General features: G+C 51.8%; 1 protein-coding gene across 1 annotated transcript; it reads left to right on the forward strand.

Moving 5' to 3' along the window:
* The first annotated feature begins 419 nt into the window (after positions 1 to 419).
* On the forward strand, positions 420 to 13,188 carry TAT (tyrosine aminotransferase). Its single transcript, XM_038368560.2, has 11 exons — positions 420 to 640; positions 855 to 959; positions 1,976 to 2,043; positions 2,484 to 2,642; positions 3,146 to 3,284; positions 3,946 to 3,998; positions 4,777 to 4,929; positions 6,931 to 7,059; positions 7,666 to 7,749; positions 11,423 to 11,521; positions 12,341 to 13,188. The coding sequence occupies exons 1-11, from the start codon at positions 424 to 426 to the stop codon at positions 12,482 to 12,484; spliced, it is 1,350 nt and encodes a 449-aa protein (XP_038224488.1). The 5' UTR covers positions 420 to 423; the 3' UTR covers positions 12,485 to 13,188.
* The last annotated feature ends 7,842 nt before the right edge of the window (positions 13,189 to 21,030 follow it).

Consider the following 21,030-nt stretch of genomic DNA (forward strand, 5'->3'; position numbering starts at 1 on the left):
CAGATGTCCCAATTTTATAGGGAGAGTCCTGATATTTGGGGCTTTGTCTTATATAGACACCTATTACACCCCCATCCCGATTTTTCAGACTTGTGTGTGGTCACCCTAGTCTCATTAATATGTGGGCTGGCTTTCCCCTTCTATTTCTTTCCTCTCTCTCCCTTCCTCATCCCCACTCTCTCTGCCTCCCTTTCCTTTCCAGCCTGTCTGTTGGCACTGCTGATCTAGAACTGGGATTAGGGATCAGTATGTGAGGCCCAGTGACCATCAAAGGCCTAACTTCAAAGGCCTCATTTTTGGACCATCAAGCAGCAACTCCCCTTTGTATCTTGTATTGGACAGAGCACACAGCTAGTGCATAACAAATAATGCACAACAATGGCTAACTTTGGGGAGTGCCCTTTCTCTTGGGCAGATCTCAGAATGGACTCTTATCTGATCCAAATGAACGGCAATAGCGATGTCCACGTACATAGAAATGGGAACAGCCCCTCCCTGGGGAAGGTGAAAGGCCGGAAGCCTAGATGGGCAGTCCGGGCCTCTGAGATGTCCAAGAAGACTTTCAATCCCATCCGAGCCATCGTGGACACCATGAAAGTGGAACCCAACCCAAACAAGCCCATGATCTCCTTGTCCCTAGGTGAGTACTGGGAAATGTGCTGTTCCTGCCGGCAGTGCCTTATGTGGCTGTAGAGTGGGGGTGTAATTGAAGAGGTGTGGTACTGAGGGCCCCTGAGCTGAGCGGGCAGCCGAGGGGTTTCTGAAGCGTGCAGGAGTGGAGGGTGTGCTGTGTACAGCTCTGTCATTAAAGGACATGAGAAACAAGGATTTTGCTGTTTGTCATTCCCTAAAAGGTGACCCAACGGTATTTGGAAATCTCCCCACTGATGATGAGGTCACCCAGGCTGTGAAGGAGGCTCTGGAATCGGGGAACTACAATGGATATGCTCCTTCAGTCGGTAAGGTCCGATGATTCCTCTTCTAAGGGTAGTGTCCTAGCCCGGCTTGTGCACAAGAGGACAGGGCTGAGTCAGGGGATCTAGACAGATATCGTCTTTCACCTTTCTGACTGATACTGACTCACTCTGATGCATATATTACTCTGGCTTGTGTATGCCCATGCACACCAATGAGCAGCAGGGCATTTGAACAGGTTGGAGGCCTGATTTGCTCATGGAGGAGCTGTGCTGCTTTGTCCCGGTCATTTTGTGGCCATTGTTCTGGGAAAAGGCTGGGCCAGACACTCTTCTACCTCCTGGATAGGTTTCCTCACAGTAGTGCGATGTGGGCAGGGCATTGCATTGCATCCTCATTCTGCTCCATGTCTTGTCACTTTGGCCAGCTGTTTCAGTCCCATTCTTCACAGGAAAGTGCTTCAAACAATCATTCAAGACCCATGGAAGGCCAAATCCATCCCTGTTGTGACCCCATAGATGCTGAGAATATTCCCTCAGAGTGAGGGCCCTGGAGCAGAGCAAAGATTGCTGCATTGCCACACAGTTTTGTTCTTAGCTGATATAAGTACTGCACTTTCCACACCACGTTGGCTTGGCCATGGAGGATGTAGACCCAGTTACCAGTGGAGTTAACTTGGGCTGTGGGACTGGGCATGGGGCTTTAATTCAGGGTCAGGGGGGCTTTGCATTGGAGCAGGCCCTTATCTGTGCTGTAAAGCCTGCACCTCCCAGGCCTGCTCTGGGGCCAGGATGTCACCTGCTCTGGCTGCTGAGAGCAGCTGGTTCAGTGATGGAACAATGTGCTTGTGTCAGGGCCCACTGATGTTGTCTTTTGTTTCCTTCGGAATTCAGACAAATTCCATCCTGCCCTGGGATTTATTCCTCTGGAGTTTCTCTGGGTTCTGGAGACCCCTCTTTGTGCTGCATGGTCTCTGTCCCATGCCTCTTGTGGTTCCTGCGCAGAACAGGGAAATCTGGTAAAACCACCGTCACTCCATATTCCATCCTTCTCTCCCAAGGGTACCAGTCTTGCCGGCAGGTGGTTGCTGCGTATTATAGCTGCCCTGAAGCACCTCTGGAAGCTCAGGTATGAAGCATTCCTGGCAAGAGTCCTCACTGGAGAATGAACAGGCTCTATGGTGTTAGCAACAAATTAGACAGTGCAGCACGGTGGGGCCCCAGCTGGGCTTTTCTCACACCTTGTCTCTATCCAAGGAGAGAGAGCAAGGTGGCTGGACATGATTCATTTCCAAAGTGATCTTGTCTGGCTTTCTGTCCCAATCCTGGGTCCTGCCTGTCACCCATCCCTGGCTTTCTGATCTGTTGGGTTTGAGCTCCCCAGAAGCCAGCAGTGGTTGCTGCTTTCTGTTTAGCTTCTTCCAGGCCCCTTTAGCCAATAAGTTCTTGCTTTTAGCAGACCCATGGACAATTCACTACTCCCAGTTCAGCTGTCAGTAACTGCTCTTGAATTTCTGAGTGCAGCCTCTGGTTGCATTTGAAGAGCTTATTCTTGTTTACTGTCTGCAGGACGTTATCCTGACGAGTGGCTGCAGCCAGGCTATTGAACTTGCATTAGCAGTGCTGGCTAATCCAGGGCAGAACATCCTAGTGCCAAGACCTGGCTTCTCTCTCTACAAGACCCTTGCACTCTCCATGGGAATTGAGGTCAAATTCTACAACCTCTTGGTAAGGCAGTTAGGAGTGGAATGCAACAACCCCCTCTAGAGAGCTCCCAGGGATCTCTTACCCCTCCTCATAAGAAAAGGGAGGAAGGCGTGAAGTGCCAAAGCCAAATAAGCTGATGCCAGAGCCCATCAGCTCAGCCCTTCTCATGGGCCTTCAGCTTTCCATGGTGGCTGTTCTCCCCAGGGCCCCTGTGTAAGTTGTGCCTTCTCACGGGGGGAAGAAATGCCGGTACCTTTCATTAGGCGCAAAGCACAGCTATGTCTGCATGGTCTTTGCCCTGCGCCTGGCCACATATGCTCCACATCCTGTGCCTGGCCGGATCCTCATGCCTCACTCTGGGCCTGGACTCCTGGATAGTCCCTCAGCCTGTGCCCAGCTCCTCACTCTGTGCCCGGCCCTGCTGCACTTCATCCCCATGCCTGGTGCCCAGCCCCCAGCCGGATCCTCACTCCATGCCTTAGTCTTCATCTTCATGCACCCTCTCCCTCTCCGCCTCTCATTAGCCTGAGAAATCCTGGGAAATTGACTTGAAGCACTTGGAGTCGCTGGTGGATGAGAAGACGGCCTGTGTCATTGTGAACAACCCATCTAACCCCTGCGGCTCTGTATTCAGCAAGAGCCATCTCCAGAAAATCCTGGCCGGTGAGTCTCTGAGCACTGAGTCAGGGAAGGGCTATGGTTTGCTGCCTTGTCCTATCCTCTGCTTATCTGTTTCAATTTAATTATGGTGAGCAATATGGAAGGACTTGATCTATCATGTGGCTATGTTGGTGCTACAGAAATACCAGTACCCGGGCCCGGAGGATTCACCTCACACTGTGTGTCTTACCCTGTTCCCAGGGCCTTTGGGACAACCCTGCACAGAGTCAGCATGGCCAGGGAAGGGATGCAGAATGAGAGCTCCTAGGGTCTGTCCCTAACCCACTGTGTGGCCTTCCCTTCCCTTCTCTGGCTGTATAATGGGGATTGCACTCCTGATCCACCTCTCAGAATCCTGCTGGGAAAGCCTTCAACATTACAATTAATGGATCAGTGACATCTATCCCAGGCCTGGGGTCAGAGCAGGCATAGGCCCTGCAAGCCTAGCCCTGGGAAGGATTGTTCCTAACAATGTATTCTCTAATGCTTTGTCCATTGGTTTGCATGTCCAAAGTAAGGAATATGGAGACACTCTGTGGGTGGATTGGGGTCTGTTGTGTAGGGCTAGGGGAGAGCCCATGCCTGCCCTCTGTAGGATGAGGATGAGTCTGCACCCTGTAGGGCAGCAAGGCTGCCAGTTTCAGTGTTTACTTCTCTCCCTCAGTGGCCTCGAGACAGTGTGTCCCCATCCTAGCTGATGAAATCTATGGAGACATGGTGAGTGCCTGTCCCTGCCATGCACAACCATTTGCACCCAGAGCCTGGGTCTGTGGCTTCTCACTATATACTTGCCCCTTGGTAGTAGAGTTTAGGAGTAACTAGTCCCAGACAGGTTTCAGAATAGCAGCCATGTTAGTCTGTATTCGCAAAAAGAAAAGGAGTACTTGTGGCACCTTAGAAACTAACAAATTTATTTGAGCATAAGCTTTCATGAGCTACAGCTCACTTCATCGGATACTTATGCTCAAATAAATTTGTTAGTCTCTAAGGTGCCACAAGTACTCCTTTTCTTTTAGCCCCAGACAAGAGCCATAGCCATTAGTCCTGCTGCCTTTGAGTACAGCCATGTACTGTACTTGCAGCTCCCTGGTCCTGTCTGCCCAGCTGTCCCCTGGAAGGGCATCTTGTGTCTGGTACTCTCCTTTCCTCCGGGTGGGTCAAACTCAGAGCTGCAAGCACTCACGCTCTTGTGTGCATTGCTGTACTTGTGTCTCCCATCCAGGGGCCCCTGTCATCCCTTAATTAGGACCAGATGTGCAAGGGCTGGTTCTTTGCACTGCACATGAACTCCCCCTTAAAGCATCCCTACAGCTCCCCCAACCTGCTCTCTGCACCATCTCTTTCATGCCAGAGTCTCACTGCTCATTGCTCATCTGCTTTGATATCCCTGCCAGTGAGTTAATGAGCCAACCCTCTGCCCTCCCAGAGCTCCCCTGTCTCTCACAGGGAATTGGCAAGGAGAGGGTGACTGCTAACGCATCCTCCTGTCTCACAGGTGTTTGCAGAGTGCAAGTATGAGCCCATAGCAACTCTCAGCACCAACGTGCCGATCTTGTCCTGTGGAGGCCTGGCCAAGCGATGGCTGGTCCCAGGCTGGAGGATGGGATGGATCCTGGTTAATGATCGGAGAGACATCTTTGGGAATGAGGTGAGGAACGTAGTCTTCTCGATGCCAGCAATAGCGCCACACACTAAACATGCACAGGCCGCAGGCACCTTCCCCTGCATGTGCGCACATCACGGCCTTTCACTCCAGCACAAGCATGCACTCTTCCTTCTGCTCACACACTCCCTCTTAAAGAAAAGGAGTACTTGTGGCACCTTAGAGACTAACAAATTTATTAGAGCATAAGCTTTCGTGAGCTACAGCTCACTTCATCATCGGATGCATTTGGTTTTTTCCACCAAATGCATCCGATGAAGTGAGCTGTAGCTCACGAAAGCTTATGCTCTAATAAATTTGTTAGTCTCTAAGGTGCCACAAGTACTCCTTTTCTTTTTGCGAATACAGACTAACACGGCTGCTACTCTGAAACACTCCCTCTTGTATGCTCACATGTACATGCCCTCGTGTTCCTGCCTGCTACTTCATGCACACATGCTGCCTTTTTTTCACAGTTGCCAACTTTCTTGCGGTAAATAAGCACCCTGACTTTCACAGTAAGCCAAAAATCAAGCTAATCCCATTTCAAAACAAGGCCAAAACAAGCCAATCCCTAAGAACCCCAACACTCTATGTGACTAGATCCCCCTGGCGTGCAGTCTGGGACTGTCGTGGGCCCGCTCTGTACCCCTGACTCTATCCCCGCCTTGCCCCTGCTTACCTCTTGCCCCTACTTGCTGGGAGCTGATCATAAAAAAGAAGCAACAAGCTACAAGCCAAACAAGCAACTCAAAAGCCAATTAAGCCAAAAGCAAGCCTAATTTCTGTGATTTTTTTCACGGGTTTGGCATGTCTGCTTCTCTTGCATGCCACTTTGGAGGCAAAGGGTTTTGCGTTCCTCTCTCTCAGGCAAGCCCTGTTTCCCCTACAGCAATAACACAAAGTCGTGCTGTCCACTTGTGGTCCCTGGTTTCAGAGTAGCAGCCGTGTTAGTCTGTATTCGCAAAAAGAAAAGGAATATTTGTGGCACCTTAGAGACTAACAAATTTATTAGAGCATAAGCTTTCGTGAGCTACAGTGAAGTGATGAAGTGAGCTGTAGCTCACGAAAGCTTATGCTCTAATAAATTTGTTAGTCTCTAAGGTGCCACAAATACTCCTTTTCTTCTTGTGGTCCCTGTATGCTCTAATGTGGTTTCTCCTTATTGGTTGAACAAGATAGCAGGTGGTGGTGCAGCCTGAGCTTTGGCTCTTTAGTTATCAGTCATTGATTTGTGGCCCGGTGATACCTCATAGAGCTAGGAGCTTTCCACAAATATGGGGCACCCGAGAGCTCACAATAGACAGCAGAGGGAGAGGGCAATGTTGATATCACCTGTCCCTGGCTGGCCATGATGCAGTATCCAATGGTGATTAAACAAAATGGAAATGAGCAGAGTGAACCAAAGACTGTGTCACAACAGAGACTGGTTTGCAAAAGCTCTGGCATGGGTTTGCTTCAGGCAAGTCCCAGCCCTTTGGTGTTGATGCATTTGGCTGGGAAACCCTGATGCTTGTGTGCACAGTTTAGTCAAATCAATGGTCAATGTCAGTGGATTCTCAGGCACAAAGGAGTCTGAGATGCTGGGATTGGTCGTGTACTAGCCTCAGCCCCAAACTACTTCAGAAAAGCCTACGAGCTACTCTAACGTATCAGATGCCCTCTGATAACAGGAAACTCTAGCTAGTGAGCTCTGGCTGCTTCCTGGCCCCTTTGTACCATAAGCGTGGTGTGAAAGGGCTGGATCCTAGCTAAAGGATCGTGGACCAGCTCTGGCCCTCAAACATAGCTAGTGACACTGGGGCCTTCTGCAGACACCTGTGATACAGACCCCAGATAATGGGACTGGCTCCAGAATGTTTTGCAAAGTTTGAAAAACACCCCTAGTCCAATTGTGGCCATGTTTGATCCTATGAATAGCTAGAAATGCTGGCATCAGGGTGGGAGCATTTTCCTTTCCTCCATGAGTGTGCGATCTTTGAGGTCAGAGTGTCACCTTTGTTTCAGATCAGGGATGGCCTTGTAAGGTTGAGTCAAAGGATCCTGGGACCCTGCACAATTGTCCAGGGAGCACTGGAACACATCATCCACCGAACACCCCCAGAGTTTTACCACAACACCCTCAGCTTCCTCAAGGTATGTCCCCCTAGAGACAGGTATTTAGACTGAGAGCGGACCAGCAGTATTCCTCAGCAGGTCAAACAGGACTATGAATCATCACAGTGGTGTCTTGCTAGGGACCTCATCTTCCCATGTCTACTCTCTCCCAGCAGGGTGGGCTGGAGAGAGCGGGTCAGGTGTGCCAGCTATGGGGGAGCTCCTGGCTACTGCAGTCCGGGCATCTCCTAGCAGGGGGCGCTGCCAGGAGGGGGTCAGGAGCACCGGGATGCGGGGAGCTCCTGGCTACTACTGTCCTGACGAATTCTAGCAGGGGGCACTACCAGAAGGGGGCAGGAGTACCAGCTGTGGGGAGCTCTTGACAATCCAGTCACAGCACTGCCAGCCAGGAGGTGCTGTGGGAAGAAATGCTGGGGAGGAGGGGTGTCCATACTGATTTGCTGAGGTCAGCTCAGTCACCTCGACTGCATTCAAGGCCGTTAACATCTGTCCTGTTTGCATTAGATGCCCCTTTATTTGCAGTGGGGGACCTGTCTTGGGTTCTGGCCAAGAATTTGTCTCCAATTTGCTGAGCTGCTTCCTGGAATGTCCTGAGTCCTGAACTCTCTCCTCTCTGCCTTTCAGTCCAATGCTGACCTTTGCTATGCTGCCCTGTCAGCCGTCTCTGGACTCCAGCCTGTCCGGCCCTCGGGGGCCATGTACCTCATGGTAAGTGAGGCGCTAATGTGCCATTTTCAGAGCTTTGCTTTGCTCAGTGCGTGCTGGATCCTGTTGCCCTTCCCAGTGTCTGCCTTGTCTGCTTAAAATGTGAGTTGTTCAGGGAAGGGCCTGATTCTTAGTGTGTCTGGGCAGCGTCCGGCACAGTGGGGCCCCACTCTTCAGAGAGTCATAGAGTTTAAGGCCAGGGGAGACCACTATGTCATTTAGTCTGACCTCCTGTGTAGCCCAGCCCAGAGAATTCCACACAGCTACCCTTCTGGTAAGCCCAGTAGCTTGTGTCTGGCTAAAGCAAATTGTCCAAAAAGGCACTGGTCTGGAGTTGAAGACATCAAGAGATGGAGGATCACTACTTCCCTTGGCTGTTTGGTCCAGTGGTTAATCGCCCTCACAGTTAAAAAACATTGTGTCTTTAACTTCCAGGTGCTGGTTCTCTTTATTCCTTTGTCTGTGAGAAGATTCAAGAGCCTTTAGTACCTGTTATTTTCTCCCTGTGAAGATACTCATGTACTATAAACAAGTCATAGCTCAGTCTTCTTTATGAGAGGCTAAACAGACTGAGCTCGTTATGTCTCTCACTGTAAAGCATTTTCTCCAGCCCTTGAATCATTTTTATGGCTCTTGTCTGCACCCTCTGCAGTTTTTCAGTATCCTTTTTAAAAGGTGGGCACGAGAACTGCTTCACGGTATTCTAGCATCAGTCTCACCAATGCCGCATACACAGGTAAAATCACCCTTCTGTTCACTAATTTATACACCCAAGGAATGCATTGGCCCTTTTTGCCATAGCATCTCATTGGGAGCTCATGCTGAGTTGTTTGTCCACTATCACCTCTAAATCCTGTACAGTTATTGCTTTCCAGAATCTAGTCCCCCATTCTGCAGGCATGGTGTGCAGTCTGTGTTCCTAGGCATTCTTTATATTTGGCTTTATTAAAACTTATTTTGATTGAACGGGCCCAGTTTACCAAGCAATCCAGATCACTCTGCATGACTTCCCTGTTCTCAGCATTATTTACCACTCCACTAATCTTTTGTGTCATCTTTATATTTACTGCCAGATCATTGACGAAAATGTTGAATAGCATCAGGCCTAGTTCTGATCCTTGCAGAACCCCACTAGCAATATCCACACTCAGTGACTGTTCCCGAGTGACAACTATTTTTTGAGCTCTGTCAGTTAGCCAGTTCTTAATCCATTTATCGTGTGCTTATTCTTTATAGCTATTGCTAATTTTTTAATCAGAGTGTCATGCGGTACTAAATCAGAGACTTAACAAAAATCTAAGTAGCTACACAGTTACTTTTTTAACCAAACTTTTAATCTCATAAAATAATGAAATCCAGTTTGCTTGACAAGATGTATTTTTCATAAAAAACACATTGACTGGCATTAGTTATATTCCTATTCTTTAATTCTTTGTCAACTGAATCATCTTTACCATTATTTTGAGTGGGATGTCTATAGTTGCCTGAGTCATCCCACTTGCCCTTTTTGAAAATTGACACAACATGAACACTCTTCCAGTCTTCTGGAATTTCCCTAGTACTGCATGATTTATTAAAAATGAACCAGCAGGCCAAAGCTCTGATCAGCCAGCTCTTTTAGGGCTCTTAGGTACAAGTTGTCCAGGTCTGCTGTTCTTAAAATGTTTTATCTCTAGTAGATGCTGTTTAACATCCTCTTTTGTTACTAGTAGATGGGAAAGTAGCTCATCATCCTCAAGTAATATGAGTACCTCATCATTCTCATTTCCAAATATAGAACAAATAATCTATTAAATACCCTTGCCTTTTCTACATCATTATTAACAATTTTATCATCTCCCTCTAATAATGGACTTATACCATTGTTAGAATTTCTTTTGTTCATAAAAAAATCCTCCTTATTCTCCTTAGGCATGCCAGCCACGAATGTCCCTTGATGTCTTTAGCTTCCCTTATCAATTTTCTGTACTTCATCACTTCTAATTTCTATTAATTGCTATCTATTTTAACCTTTTTCCATTTGTTATATATTGTCTTTTAATTTCTGATTGCTGACTTTATTCTGCCACTGGCCTTTGACCAAAGTTTTCCTCTTTCTTGATCATGAATTCATGGCATTTTGCCATCTAGTAAACTCTTCTTAAACAACTGAGAATTTTCATTCACATTTTTCTGTGTAAATTTCTGTCAGATTTGGGAAATTAGCCCCTTTGAAGCACCAAATATATATATATATATATATATATATATATATTATCAGTCAGAACCTTCCTCTCTTTGCCCATAATGAATGTAATCAGGTCATGATTGCTGGTCCCTAGGTAACAACCAACTTCCAGTTCAGTGAACAGTCCATCATTATCCATCACAGTGAGGTCCAGAATAGGGTTACCTCCTGCTGCCTGCTGTTCCTTTGTGTTAGAAAATCAGCATTAAAATGTTTTGCAAACTCTAATGGAGTTTTATTTCTGGCTGTATGGGACCTCTAGCATGTCTTCTCAACTGAATTCCCCCATCACAACCATTTTTCTTTCCACATATTACAGACAAGTGCTCAACCAGTTCTCTGGTCTGTAACAGATCCCTATCATTGCCCCCTCCTGGGCATTAACAGCACATTGAACCATGTGCATTGAAGAGCTGGTGCTTCTGAGCTATCAGTAACTCTAAAACAGATTATGGTTTCTTTAATGGAGTCACCCTCCCCGCTGTACTCCCTCTCCTTCCTTGACAGGCCCTCCCACCTTGTCAGTAACAATAGTGGGGAATAATGTGTTTGCAGCTGCCTTCAGCTAGGACTGAGGTTTCCTGCTTCAGAGTTTGGGGTTAATGTAGTGAGGCAGACCCTGTTTGTGAGGCCATTGCTAGCCTAGTGATTCTAGAGCATAGCGTGGGGGTGGGGGGTGAGGCACACTGCAAGCACAAATACAGCCTTCAGTTTCACACACATGGCATGGGGCTGTATAGGGCCAGCAGGGGGAGGGGGCAGAGGGATGCAGGGGACACGGGGCTGTATATGCTGCTGTGGGGGTAGGAGTAGGAGGGATGCAGTAGTGACACAGGGCTGTATAGGCTGTGGGGGGGGGTGGAGAGGAGGGATGCGTGGGGGTATGGGGCTGTGTAGGCCATGAGAAAGAGGAAGAATGCAGGGGGCACAGGGCTGTATGGCTGCGGGGCGGGGAAGGAGGGATGCGAGCGACACAGAGCTGTATAGGCTGCTGGGGGGGTGGAGGGATGTGGGGGACACTGGGCTGTATAGGCTGTGGGGGGAGGAGGGATGCAAGCAACACAGGGCTGTATAGGCTGCGGGGGTGGGCAGGCAGAGGGATGTGGAGGGCACAGGGCTGTATGGGCTGCAGGAAGGAGGAGGGATACCAGGTCATGGAGCTGTATAGGGCTGCGGGGGGAGAGTGGGGGCATGGGACTGTATAGGATGTGGGGGAAGGATGGATGCAGGAGGCACGGGGCTGCATAGGGGCAGAGAGGAGGGATGTGGGGCACATGGGGCTCTATAGGCTTCGGGGTGGGGGGAAGGAGGGGTGCAGAGGGCATGGGGCTGCATAGGGGTGGGGAGGAGGGATGCTCTGTGGGTGCTGTGAGGGAGGAGCTCCATGGTGATGCCTGGTGCAATCCTATCCAGCCTTGGCCTCTGACATCCCTAATTTCTGCGCTGCAGGTTGGAATTGAAATGGAGCATTTCCCCAAGTTTGAGAATGATGTGGAGTTCACCGAACAGCTGATCTCAGAGCAGTCAGTCTTCTGCCTGCCAGCCTCGGTCAGTGTCCCCCTCAGAGTAGCCACACATGTAGAGAGTCTTGGGGAGTGCTCCGAGCTCTGAGCATGGGGCACTGGGGGCATGGGGCTGGGAGCTCTGAGCATGGGGCATCAGGGGGAGGGGGCTGGGTGTCATGTGGTCTGCCAGAAGCCCTGGGCAGTGCTGCAATGGTCACTCGTTGCCCTAGCCAGGCCCCAGGTAGCTGCTTTCCTGTCTTTCAGACTGAAGAGTCTGCCCCTCTGCTGTGCATCCCTTGTGTTCCTGAGCCCTGTGTCCTCTCTGCTTTGCACAAGAGCAGCTCCCTGCAGAGTTTGCACTAGCTCAGTTCAATGCCCTGTGCAAACTCTCTGCGGCCTCATTCATGGTGCAGGGACAAGGCTGGAGCCTTGCTGCACATCTCCCTTTCCTGCTCCCATTGCCCGCAGTCACCCACCCGGTTCCTTAGCCACTCACTGAGCCTTGAGGGTCCTCGGCTCCCTCCAGCCTGTTCTCTGGGTCCTGCCCGGGGGCTACTGAGCTCAACCCCACCAGCTCTTTGCTTACAGCCCCTTCCCCTGAGGGTCTCACCATTCCTTGCTGATGCAGCAGCCACAGGAGGTTTGCGCTGTGAAAGGCCTTTAACAGATGGAGATGCTGATGGGCCAGGATTAGATCCCACAGCTCCTGGCCACAGTGCTATGCTCCTTCCATCTGGATAGGCCTATCCCCATGGGTTGTGCTTGCTTGTGGGACACAGCTGGGGACCTGGCAGGGCAGGGGTCTGAGATCCCAGTTTCACCCCTGCCCAACTAACCAGCCTTTTCCCATGGTTCATTTCAGTGCTTTGAGTACCCCAGTTTCTTCCGGGTGGTGCTAACGGTGCCCGAGGAGATGATGGTGGAGGCCTGCAGTCGCATCCAGGAGTTCTGTGAGAGGCACTACCAGGGCAATGAGGGGGCCCAGGACCTAGAATGTGACAAGTAGCCAGGAGTGCCATCTACTCTGCCTCCGCTCAGCCACCCCGTAAATGAGCAGCAGTGGGCAGGGCAGGGCTGCCCTCAAGTCAGCACCTACATCCCATTGCACCTAATGCAACTGGAGCAGACTACAATCCTGCAGAGCTTCTGCATGTTCCCTGGGCTCATGGGAACCAGCAGCCATCATTCTACCCCATTCACAAACCCTCAGGCACCCAGTGTCCCACTACCCGCCAGGAGCCCTGGTCTGTGTCAGTGAACCACAGCATCCTTCATACAGGGCCTGTGGCTTCCACTCAGGCAAGCAGTTGTAGTATGTGGAAACCGTCACTTAGCTGCTCAGTTTGAGGGTCTCTGTTATTGCAGGGCAGTAGCTGGGAGACCCCATGCTGCATGCAAGACGACAACTTCTAATTCCCTTCACTAGCAGTTACACGGGATGCTGAGCTGGACTCTTCCACTGACAGAGCCATGCATGTGTCGGAGCAGAGTTCTCAGCCTCTCTCTGGCTGGAGCAGTACTGGACAGTCTGATGTACATGTGGCATGATGGACCCTTGTCTGTCTGCACCACAGAATGTCAATGACTGTTCCTGATGTCTCCCCTTTATGTTCTCTAAGGAGCAGGAGCTCTGTGTACTCAGCCCTTGGTGTTGCAAAGGGCATAAATTATTGTAACTATTTTATTAATAAATGTTCGGATGTGCCTGGCCTTGTGCTGTGACCCGCCCTGCTGGGGCTGCTTCTGTATCTGCCCTGGACATCTGGAGACACGGTACCTCTTCCATCGATACTTTTTGTTGGAACAGAGACCAGACAGGACGGTGATCTTCATACATTTCACTTTGACACCAGGCAAAACTACTGAACCCCCCAGCACCACTCTGCCAAAGCATTTTCACTTGGAAGATGTGCTGATAACTACACTGAACATCATCAGGTTTTCAGCCCTAAAACTTCATCTACCAAACCCCTAAAGACACAGTCACATGCTAGAGCCAGCCCTACGCACCCCAGAATCCGCCCTTCACAGAAATGAACATCTCTCCCACTCCACTCATGGCCACCATTGACCTCTGTGCTGCCCTCTGCACCACCCTCCACGCTCACCATCAACCTCCACCCTGCCCTCGTACACAGCCCTCCCACCTCCACGCACACCACTGAGCTCTGCCTTGCCCTCGCACACAGCCCACTGCCCTCCACACACACCAGCAATCTCCACCCTGCCCTCGAACACAGCCCACCCCCCCACCGCACACACACCATCAACCTCAACCCCTCCGTCGTACACAGCCCTCCCCCCTCCACACACACCACTGACCTCCACCCCGCCCTCGTACACAGCCCACCCCTCTCCACACACACCATCAACCTCCACCCCGCCCTCGTACACAGCCCTCCCTGCTCCACACACACTACTGAGCTCCGCCCTGACCTCGTACACAGCCCACCCCCCTCCACACACCATCAGTCTCCACCCTGCCCTTGAACACAGCCCACTGCCCTCCACACACACACCATCCACCTCAACCCCGCCCTCGTACACAGCCCACCCCTCTCCACACGCACCATCAACCTCCAGCCCGCGCTCGTACACAGCCCTCCCCCGTCCACACACACCACTGAGCTCACCCTGCCTTCGTACACAGCCCACCCCCCTCCACACACACCATCAACCTCCACCCCGCCCTTGTACAGCACACAGCCCACCGCCCTCCACACACACACCAACAACCTCAACCCTGCCCTCGCACACAGCCCACTCCCCTCCACACACACCACTGACCTCCACCCCGCCCTCGTACACAGCCCTCCCCCTCCATATACACCACTGACCTCCACCCAGCCCTCGTACACAGCCCATCCCCCTCCAGACACACCACTAGCTCCACCCTGCCCTCGAACACAGTCCACTGCCCTCCACACACACACCATCAACCTCCACCCCGCCCTCGTACACAGCCCTCCCCCCTCCACACACACCATCAACCTCCACCCCCCGTACACAGTCCACTGCCCTCCACACACACCATAGAGCTCCGCTCCACGCTCGTACACAACCCATCCCCCTCCACACACACCACTGATCTCTGATCCACCCTTGTACACAGCCCTTCCCCTCTCCACACACACACCAGCGACCTCCACCCTGCCCTTGTACACAGCCCACCCCCCCTCCACATACACCATCAGCCTCCTTCCTGCCCTTGTACAAAACCCACCCTGCTCCACACACACCACTGACCTCCAACCCACCCTCGTACACAACCCACCACTCTCTGGGCCCTTTTAATTAAAAGACATCACCCTCTGTGAGCACAATTTTTCCAGCCTTTTTCTGTCAGCATCTTGATCATGGGTCACTCATTGTAACTGATTTTAAGCCATAAACGTTCTAATATCAAAATTAAATTTTGACAGGCATGTGGTTCTGATCCAAAAACCCAATTAACCTGTGGTAATGTGTATCCAAGCATGACTATGCCACTGTGACCAGGATTTTAGTGGGGAGCCAGCTGTGGTCACTCAAATAGGGTGCACTGCAAAGAATGGGGCAGACAATCCCCAAAAAGCTGGTGGATATTCCAACACTTAGATTTACCAAGCCAGCATAAAACAGCTTCTTTATTACCTTACTGGTTATTCAGAAGTCCAAACAACGCAGTTCCCTTAAAGTGATCCAGCCTCAGGCCTCCATCTAGGTTGAAATCTTTTTCATCGTATAAAAGAAAAGGTTCTACCAATCTCAAAGGATTGGACACATTACCTCCCAGGTTATTGAATATTTCAGATCTTTCCCAAATACACACTACAGCCAATTCTTATTAACTAAACTAAAATTTATTAAAAAGCAAAAGCGAGAGTATGGTTAAAAATCAACATATACATACAGACATGAGTTCAATTCACTGAGGTTCAGATTCATAGCGGAGATGGTGAGCTTTGTAGTTCCAAAGAGTTCTTTCAGAAATAGTTCATAGGTTATAGTCATTGCAGGGTGTTCCATCTTAGGACTGTGATCTCAGTCCTTTTGCCTAAGCTTCCCTGTATGAAGCCTCAAGCAGATCTGAGATGAACAGGATCAGGATCCAAGGATGTTTTATACAATTTCATGTCCTTTTTGACCAGCTGGAGTTCCTCAGGGAACAAAAGGTAATTAGGAGACTTAGAAGGAGGTCCATCACCGGTACTTAGCTATAGAATTAACACAAGGCAATTTGCTTGTTCCTCCACCATTTACAGATCACAGGTTTCAGAGTAGCAGCCGTGTTAGTCTGTATTCGCAAAAAGAAAAGGAGTACTTGTGGCACCTTAGAGACTAACAAATTTATTAGAGCATAAGCTTTCGTGAGCTACAGCTCACTTCATCGGATGCCTCCACAAGTACTCCTTTTCCATTTACAGATCATTTGCTATACATTTCAAAGAGAGATGAATACAGAGATATCCAGTATTTACAATTCAGTTAAATGCGAGAATGTTCTTTTGATCTCTGAATTATCAGAATACAGCATACACAGGGACTGTTGATTACATTGTCGACCCTAATCATACATATGTAAATACACAAAAATACAAACATTATCTCCCCACATGTCTTTTGAGGGTTATTTATTTTGCAGGATATTTAACCATTTCTAACCGTGTGTCTCAACTCCCCAGAAAGAGGCAACCCAGGACCAGGAGATCCTTGGCATGACTTGAAAAGGAAGGAAAAATGGCTTTTAGTGATAGAATTTGAGGGGGGAGTCCTTGCATTATTTTTTGTCTCTATTTGTAACCAAGTCAGTTCTTCCCTGCCTTCCCTAGCAGCTACTGAAGATGGTGCCCACTATTTCTGATGGGAAACCCAGAACCATATCGCACTGCCCCGGACTCTCTCCTGGGGTTCTTATTCCAGGTATCTCTTCCCAACCTCTGCTACAGGGCCCTTCCCCTGAGTGCTGCTGCAGAGGAGCTCTCGCTTTATTAACCTTTCTAGTTAGCTACTTGTATGCGAGCTGGCAGTTACAATTGAACAACAGCCCTTTGTTCCAGTCTGGCCCATCCTATAAACTTCTCCGTATGTTTCCCTAGGCCTCACTTCAGTCAAAGGAAGCAAAACTACACACCTTGGCTGCTAAGCGAGCATTCACCTTCTATTTGAAGAAGGCAGAGGAATTCAGGAGATCAGTGAGACAGTCTGTCTCTAATTGGGCAAGGCCTAAAGGGCAGACAGGCACGTCCCAGCTCCTTTCCAAGTGGGTTCACGTGTGTAGCAGGGAGTGTTATAAACGGAACTCTATTCCTCTTCCAGAGGGTCATAGCACATACAGCTAGAAGGAAGGCTGTTTCCATTACTCACCTTAGCCTGTATTAGCAATCTGCCACTGGGACTTGGTTCATACATCCCCAAAATATGATGCCTTTGATCTGACAACCAGTTCATCCTGGCAGTGTGATGAGGCAGCCTGGCAGTCCTTTTTAGCAGGGCTGCATTGTCCCACCAGCCAGAGGACGGAGTGCTGCCGCTCAAACTATCCCATGAGTGTGAATGTGCAGTGGTCACGCACAGCATGCAAGGGCAGCAGGACCACCAGTTCATTCTAGTCTGACTTGTATATCACAGGCCACCAGCAGCACCCAGCCACCCCTGCACCAAACCCAAGAACCAGAATTAGACCAAAGCATCGCAGCCCTCAGGAGACTCGTAGCAGGGCGGAGCACACACTGGCAGGCGCCTCCTGCTGGTTGGTCTGGGAATTAGCTCTTCCAGCTTTGGCGCGCCGCCTGCTGGCCAGTAGGGTGACCAGACGTTCCGATTTTTAGCTCTTTGTCCCACATCCCGACTGAAGCACAGTCAGGATGCCATTTGTCCCAATATTGCAGCTTTGGCCGCTCTGACAGGTTTTTTTGTTTTTTGTTTTTCTCCGGCTACTCCGCTCCAACTGCTTTTTTTTTTGCTTTCCCCATGTGTCCTGATATTTTGTCCGTTTCATCTGGTCACCCTACTGGCCAGTGTCTCCCTTTTCTCCACCACACTTTAGTTCAGGCCTCATGTTCCTCCTGGCCCGGGGTGTCCCTTCGCTCAGGCACTGCCCCCTGGCAGAACCCCACACTCTGGGTCTTCCATCCCAGGGGAACCCCCCCCCCCCATGCCTACCTTGCCTCAGTGTCTACTGCCCGTCATCATCTAGACCCCTTTCTCGGGGGCACTCTGCAGTCTGTAATGGCCACTCATCGTTAGCAAGGGGGTTGGACCTGCTTCCTTTCTAGCCCAGCTGTCTCCTTGCAACCCCAGCACCTCCTCAGGCCTTCCTGCCAGGCTGCAGCCTGGGCGGTAGCCAGGCCTGAGCTCCCCAACTCAGTCTGCCCCTTTCCCAGCACCGCTCTGTTGAAGGTAGCCTGTGCTCCCAGACGTTATTGGAAATCCTGGGAGGTGGATGCTGCCCAGTGGAACTCTAAAGGCCCCTCCCCCAGCCTAGTGGGAGGGACCACTGGACCTGGGAACCAAATGAAGACAGGGGACAACGTATGAAAAACAGGATTGGAAGTGGTAGTCAGAGGTTCAAAACGAGGGATGCAGATGGGGACACCCAGCAGAGGACCCCAGACAGCACCCACTGCTCCTCAAAGGCATCTAGGGAGCCAGTGGATGCTGCCCAGTGGAACTCTGCCCAGAGGCGTGACACTAGGGAAGACCGGAAATAGGCCCCACAGTCGCAGAGCACCCCAATGTCCAGCATCCTCCTCCTGGTATTGTAGATGGTAACTTTGGCCAGAGCCAGGAGGAGGTTGACAAGGAGGTCTTGTGACTTCGTGGGGCCACAGACAGGGTGTGCAAAAATGAACAGGTGTGGGGAAAAGAGCAGCTAGAACCTCAACAAGAGGTTCTGGAGGAGCCGGAATAGGGGCTGCATCCTAGTGCGTTCAAGATAGACATGCGCCAGGTTTTCCCTCACACCTCAGAAGGGGCAGGCCTCGGGAATGGGGGTGAACCACACCAGATACACACCCGTGCTCATGGCTCCATGAAGGAACCGCAAACTGATGTCCCCAGTGGGCCGTGGTACCAAGGTGGAATAGAGGCTGGCCCACCGGGGTGCCTCACCCTCCATAGGTGGTAAGTAGTCCTGCCATTTGGTGTTGGGGCAGCACTGGAGGGCGAGCTGCACCTTGCCATACGAGCCACAGGTGTTTGTTAGAAAATGGCACAGCTCATTACTCAGTGCAGGGGGGACCCAGCAGCAAACCCACTGCTGTCCTCCGGTCGGGCCCCTGAAAGAACCTCATGCCCTGCAATGACGGGCAAACAAGGGGCTGAGCCCCGGCGCAGCTGCGCTTGACAGCCTGTCCTCATCCCCAGCAAGGGAGGGGGTGGCAGAGGGAATAGTGTAACCTCCGTAGTGTCGGGAAGGGGAGACATGAAAACCGCGCCCTGAGGGTTGTACATGGGCAGCGGGAACAAGACAATCTTGGGGGTGACAATAGCATGGGAGGTGGAGGGGAGAGGGGCAGACAATGCATTGGGGGCAAGAGATGAATCGGGGCAGGAGCAGAAGCAGGAGCAGGGACTAGGGCAGGCGAAGGGGCAGGAGCAGGATCAGAGGCAGGGACTAAAGTGGGAGCAGGATCTGGGGCTAAGGCTGGAGCAGGAGAGGGGACAGGAGCAGGATCGGGGGCAGGGATAGGGACAAAGATGGTGAGGAAATGCAATGCAGGAGCAGGATCGGGGGCAGGGATAGGGACAAAGATGGTGAGGAAATGCAATGTGTGGAGCACGAGCATGTACAGTTGGTCCCGTGGTGCAGCTCCTCTCGACCTGGGTTTGGGGCCGAGGGGATGGGGGTGGGAGGGGGGCCTTCACCGATGCTGGGCACAGGAGTTGCGACATGCCCGTCACCTGCAGCCACAGTGTGAGGCATGGTGGAGTCTTCACTGGGGACCCGCTCTGGAGGGGAGGCTAGCCGCTCAGTCTGTGTGGTGGAGAGTGTGCCCACAGACTCGGGACCCAGCCACTCAGCATGGGCTGTTGCCCCAAGGGGCTCGGCGGCCTCAGACAAGGTGCCATCTGCAGCCAGGCAGATAGGTAGGGCCAGGGGCGCCCCAAGGACTAGAGCGGGGGCAACAGCTTGGAGTGAGGGGCAGGGAGGAGGGGGCAGTGGGACTACGTCACTGCCCAGATCGAGGCCCGCTAGTAGGGGATCTCCTCCCCCTGGGTGACTGGGGTCAGGCCCAGGACCTTGATCTCCTCAAAAATTGAGGTAAAATCAGTTCCCACAGCACCAGAGTCCTCCCTGCCAGTAACTGGGGCAACAGTTGCCCCAGCATCAGCTGCGGCAGGGGGCACAGATGGCAAAGGGGCCAGGGGAAATCCTGCAGAGGCCTCCTCTTTGCAGGGGGCTCCGCGAGGGGTGCAATACCACCCCTGTTTGCTGCCATGACTTTCATGGCCAGCGCCTCCTGCTGGGCTCCTTCTGAGGGCGCAGTGGAAGATGTAGCGGCATCAGCCCCCCGCAGCATCTTTCGGGGGACCTCCTCTCCCTCCTTGTCAGAGGTGAGGTATCAAGCCCACGATTTGTGGGCGCTGTGCGTCCCCTGGACGAGCACCCAGCCCTCCGAGGTAGAGATGGAGGGACGGTCAGCAGGGGAAGGGCAGGGGGCAAGGGCAATGATTCTGGGGCTCAGGGTGGCAAGGGTAGGACAGCGGGGGGAAGAGAAATCTTCCTCTGGGGTAAGACCTCTCCCTTGGCCAGCAACGGTCTTGCCACCCTCTCCTCCACGGGCCCCGCCGAACTATAGCTTTCTGAGACGAGGCCCACCCACTTGTCTGGGCATGATGAGGGGGTTGTCCCTGCAGTCCGAGTGGGGGTTATGGCAGGAGGAGGCGGGGCAGCAGCAGCGGTAGCTGCTGCTCAGGAGTATCAGGGGTCCCAGGCGCCCCTCCATGCTGGGCCGGGGGAAGTCTCTCCGGACATGCCCCATTGCCCGGCAGAGAAAGCACTGGGCATCCCCCATTGAATAGTGGACCTGGTAATGGGCCCCCTTGGAGGGCACCAGGAAGGACCCCTCAAATGCCACCCTGTCACATGCCGCCAGCAGCAGCTGGATTTGCACTTGCTGGTGGAAGGATAAAACATGATGAAGGGCGGGGGCTTCCCCAGGGTGGAGAGGGCAGGCAACAGGGCAGGAAGGGCAGTATGGAAGTCAGCACCACCCGTAAGCCCAAGAGGTCTAGGGGGACAAAAGCCCTCTACCGCCAGGCCTTTCTCCACCACCTCCTGAGCGGCGACTTCCGATGCTAGGAGGAACACAACTTTTCCGTACATTTTGGAGGCCGCCACAACAGCCATGGGCCCCACCAACCGCGCCAACAGCTGCATGTAAGTTTTGATATAGGGCAAGGTGGGCACCAGGAGGCAGCAGACGCCGTGCCTCTTGGTCAACGAGGGGAAAGGACCCTGGCCACCAGAGCTGGTGGAAGGTATGGCAGTGGAAGGAGAGGCCACGGCAGGGAGGGCGGCCTTTGCCGCAGGAGGTGTCACCTTCTGGGTGGGGCCTTTGCCCTTCT

The sequence above is a fragment of the Dermochelys coriacea genome, chromosome 12 (genome assembly GCF_009764565.3).
Source record: "Dermochelys coriacea isolate rDerCor1 chromosome 12, rDerCor1.pri.v4, whole genome shotgun sequence".
Taxonomy (NCBI): domain Eukaryota; kingdom Metazoa; phylum Chordata; order Testudines; family Dermochelyidae; genus Dermochelys; species Dermochelys coriacea.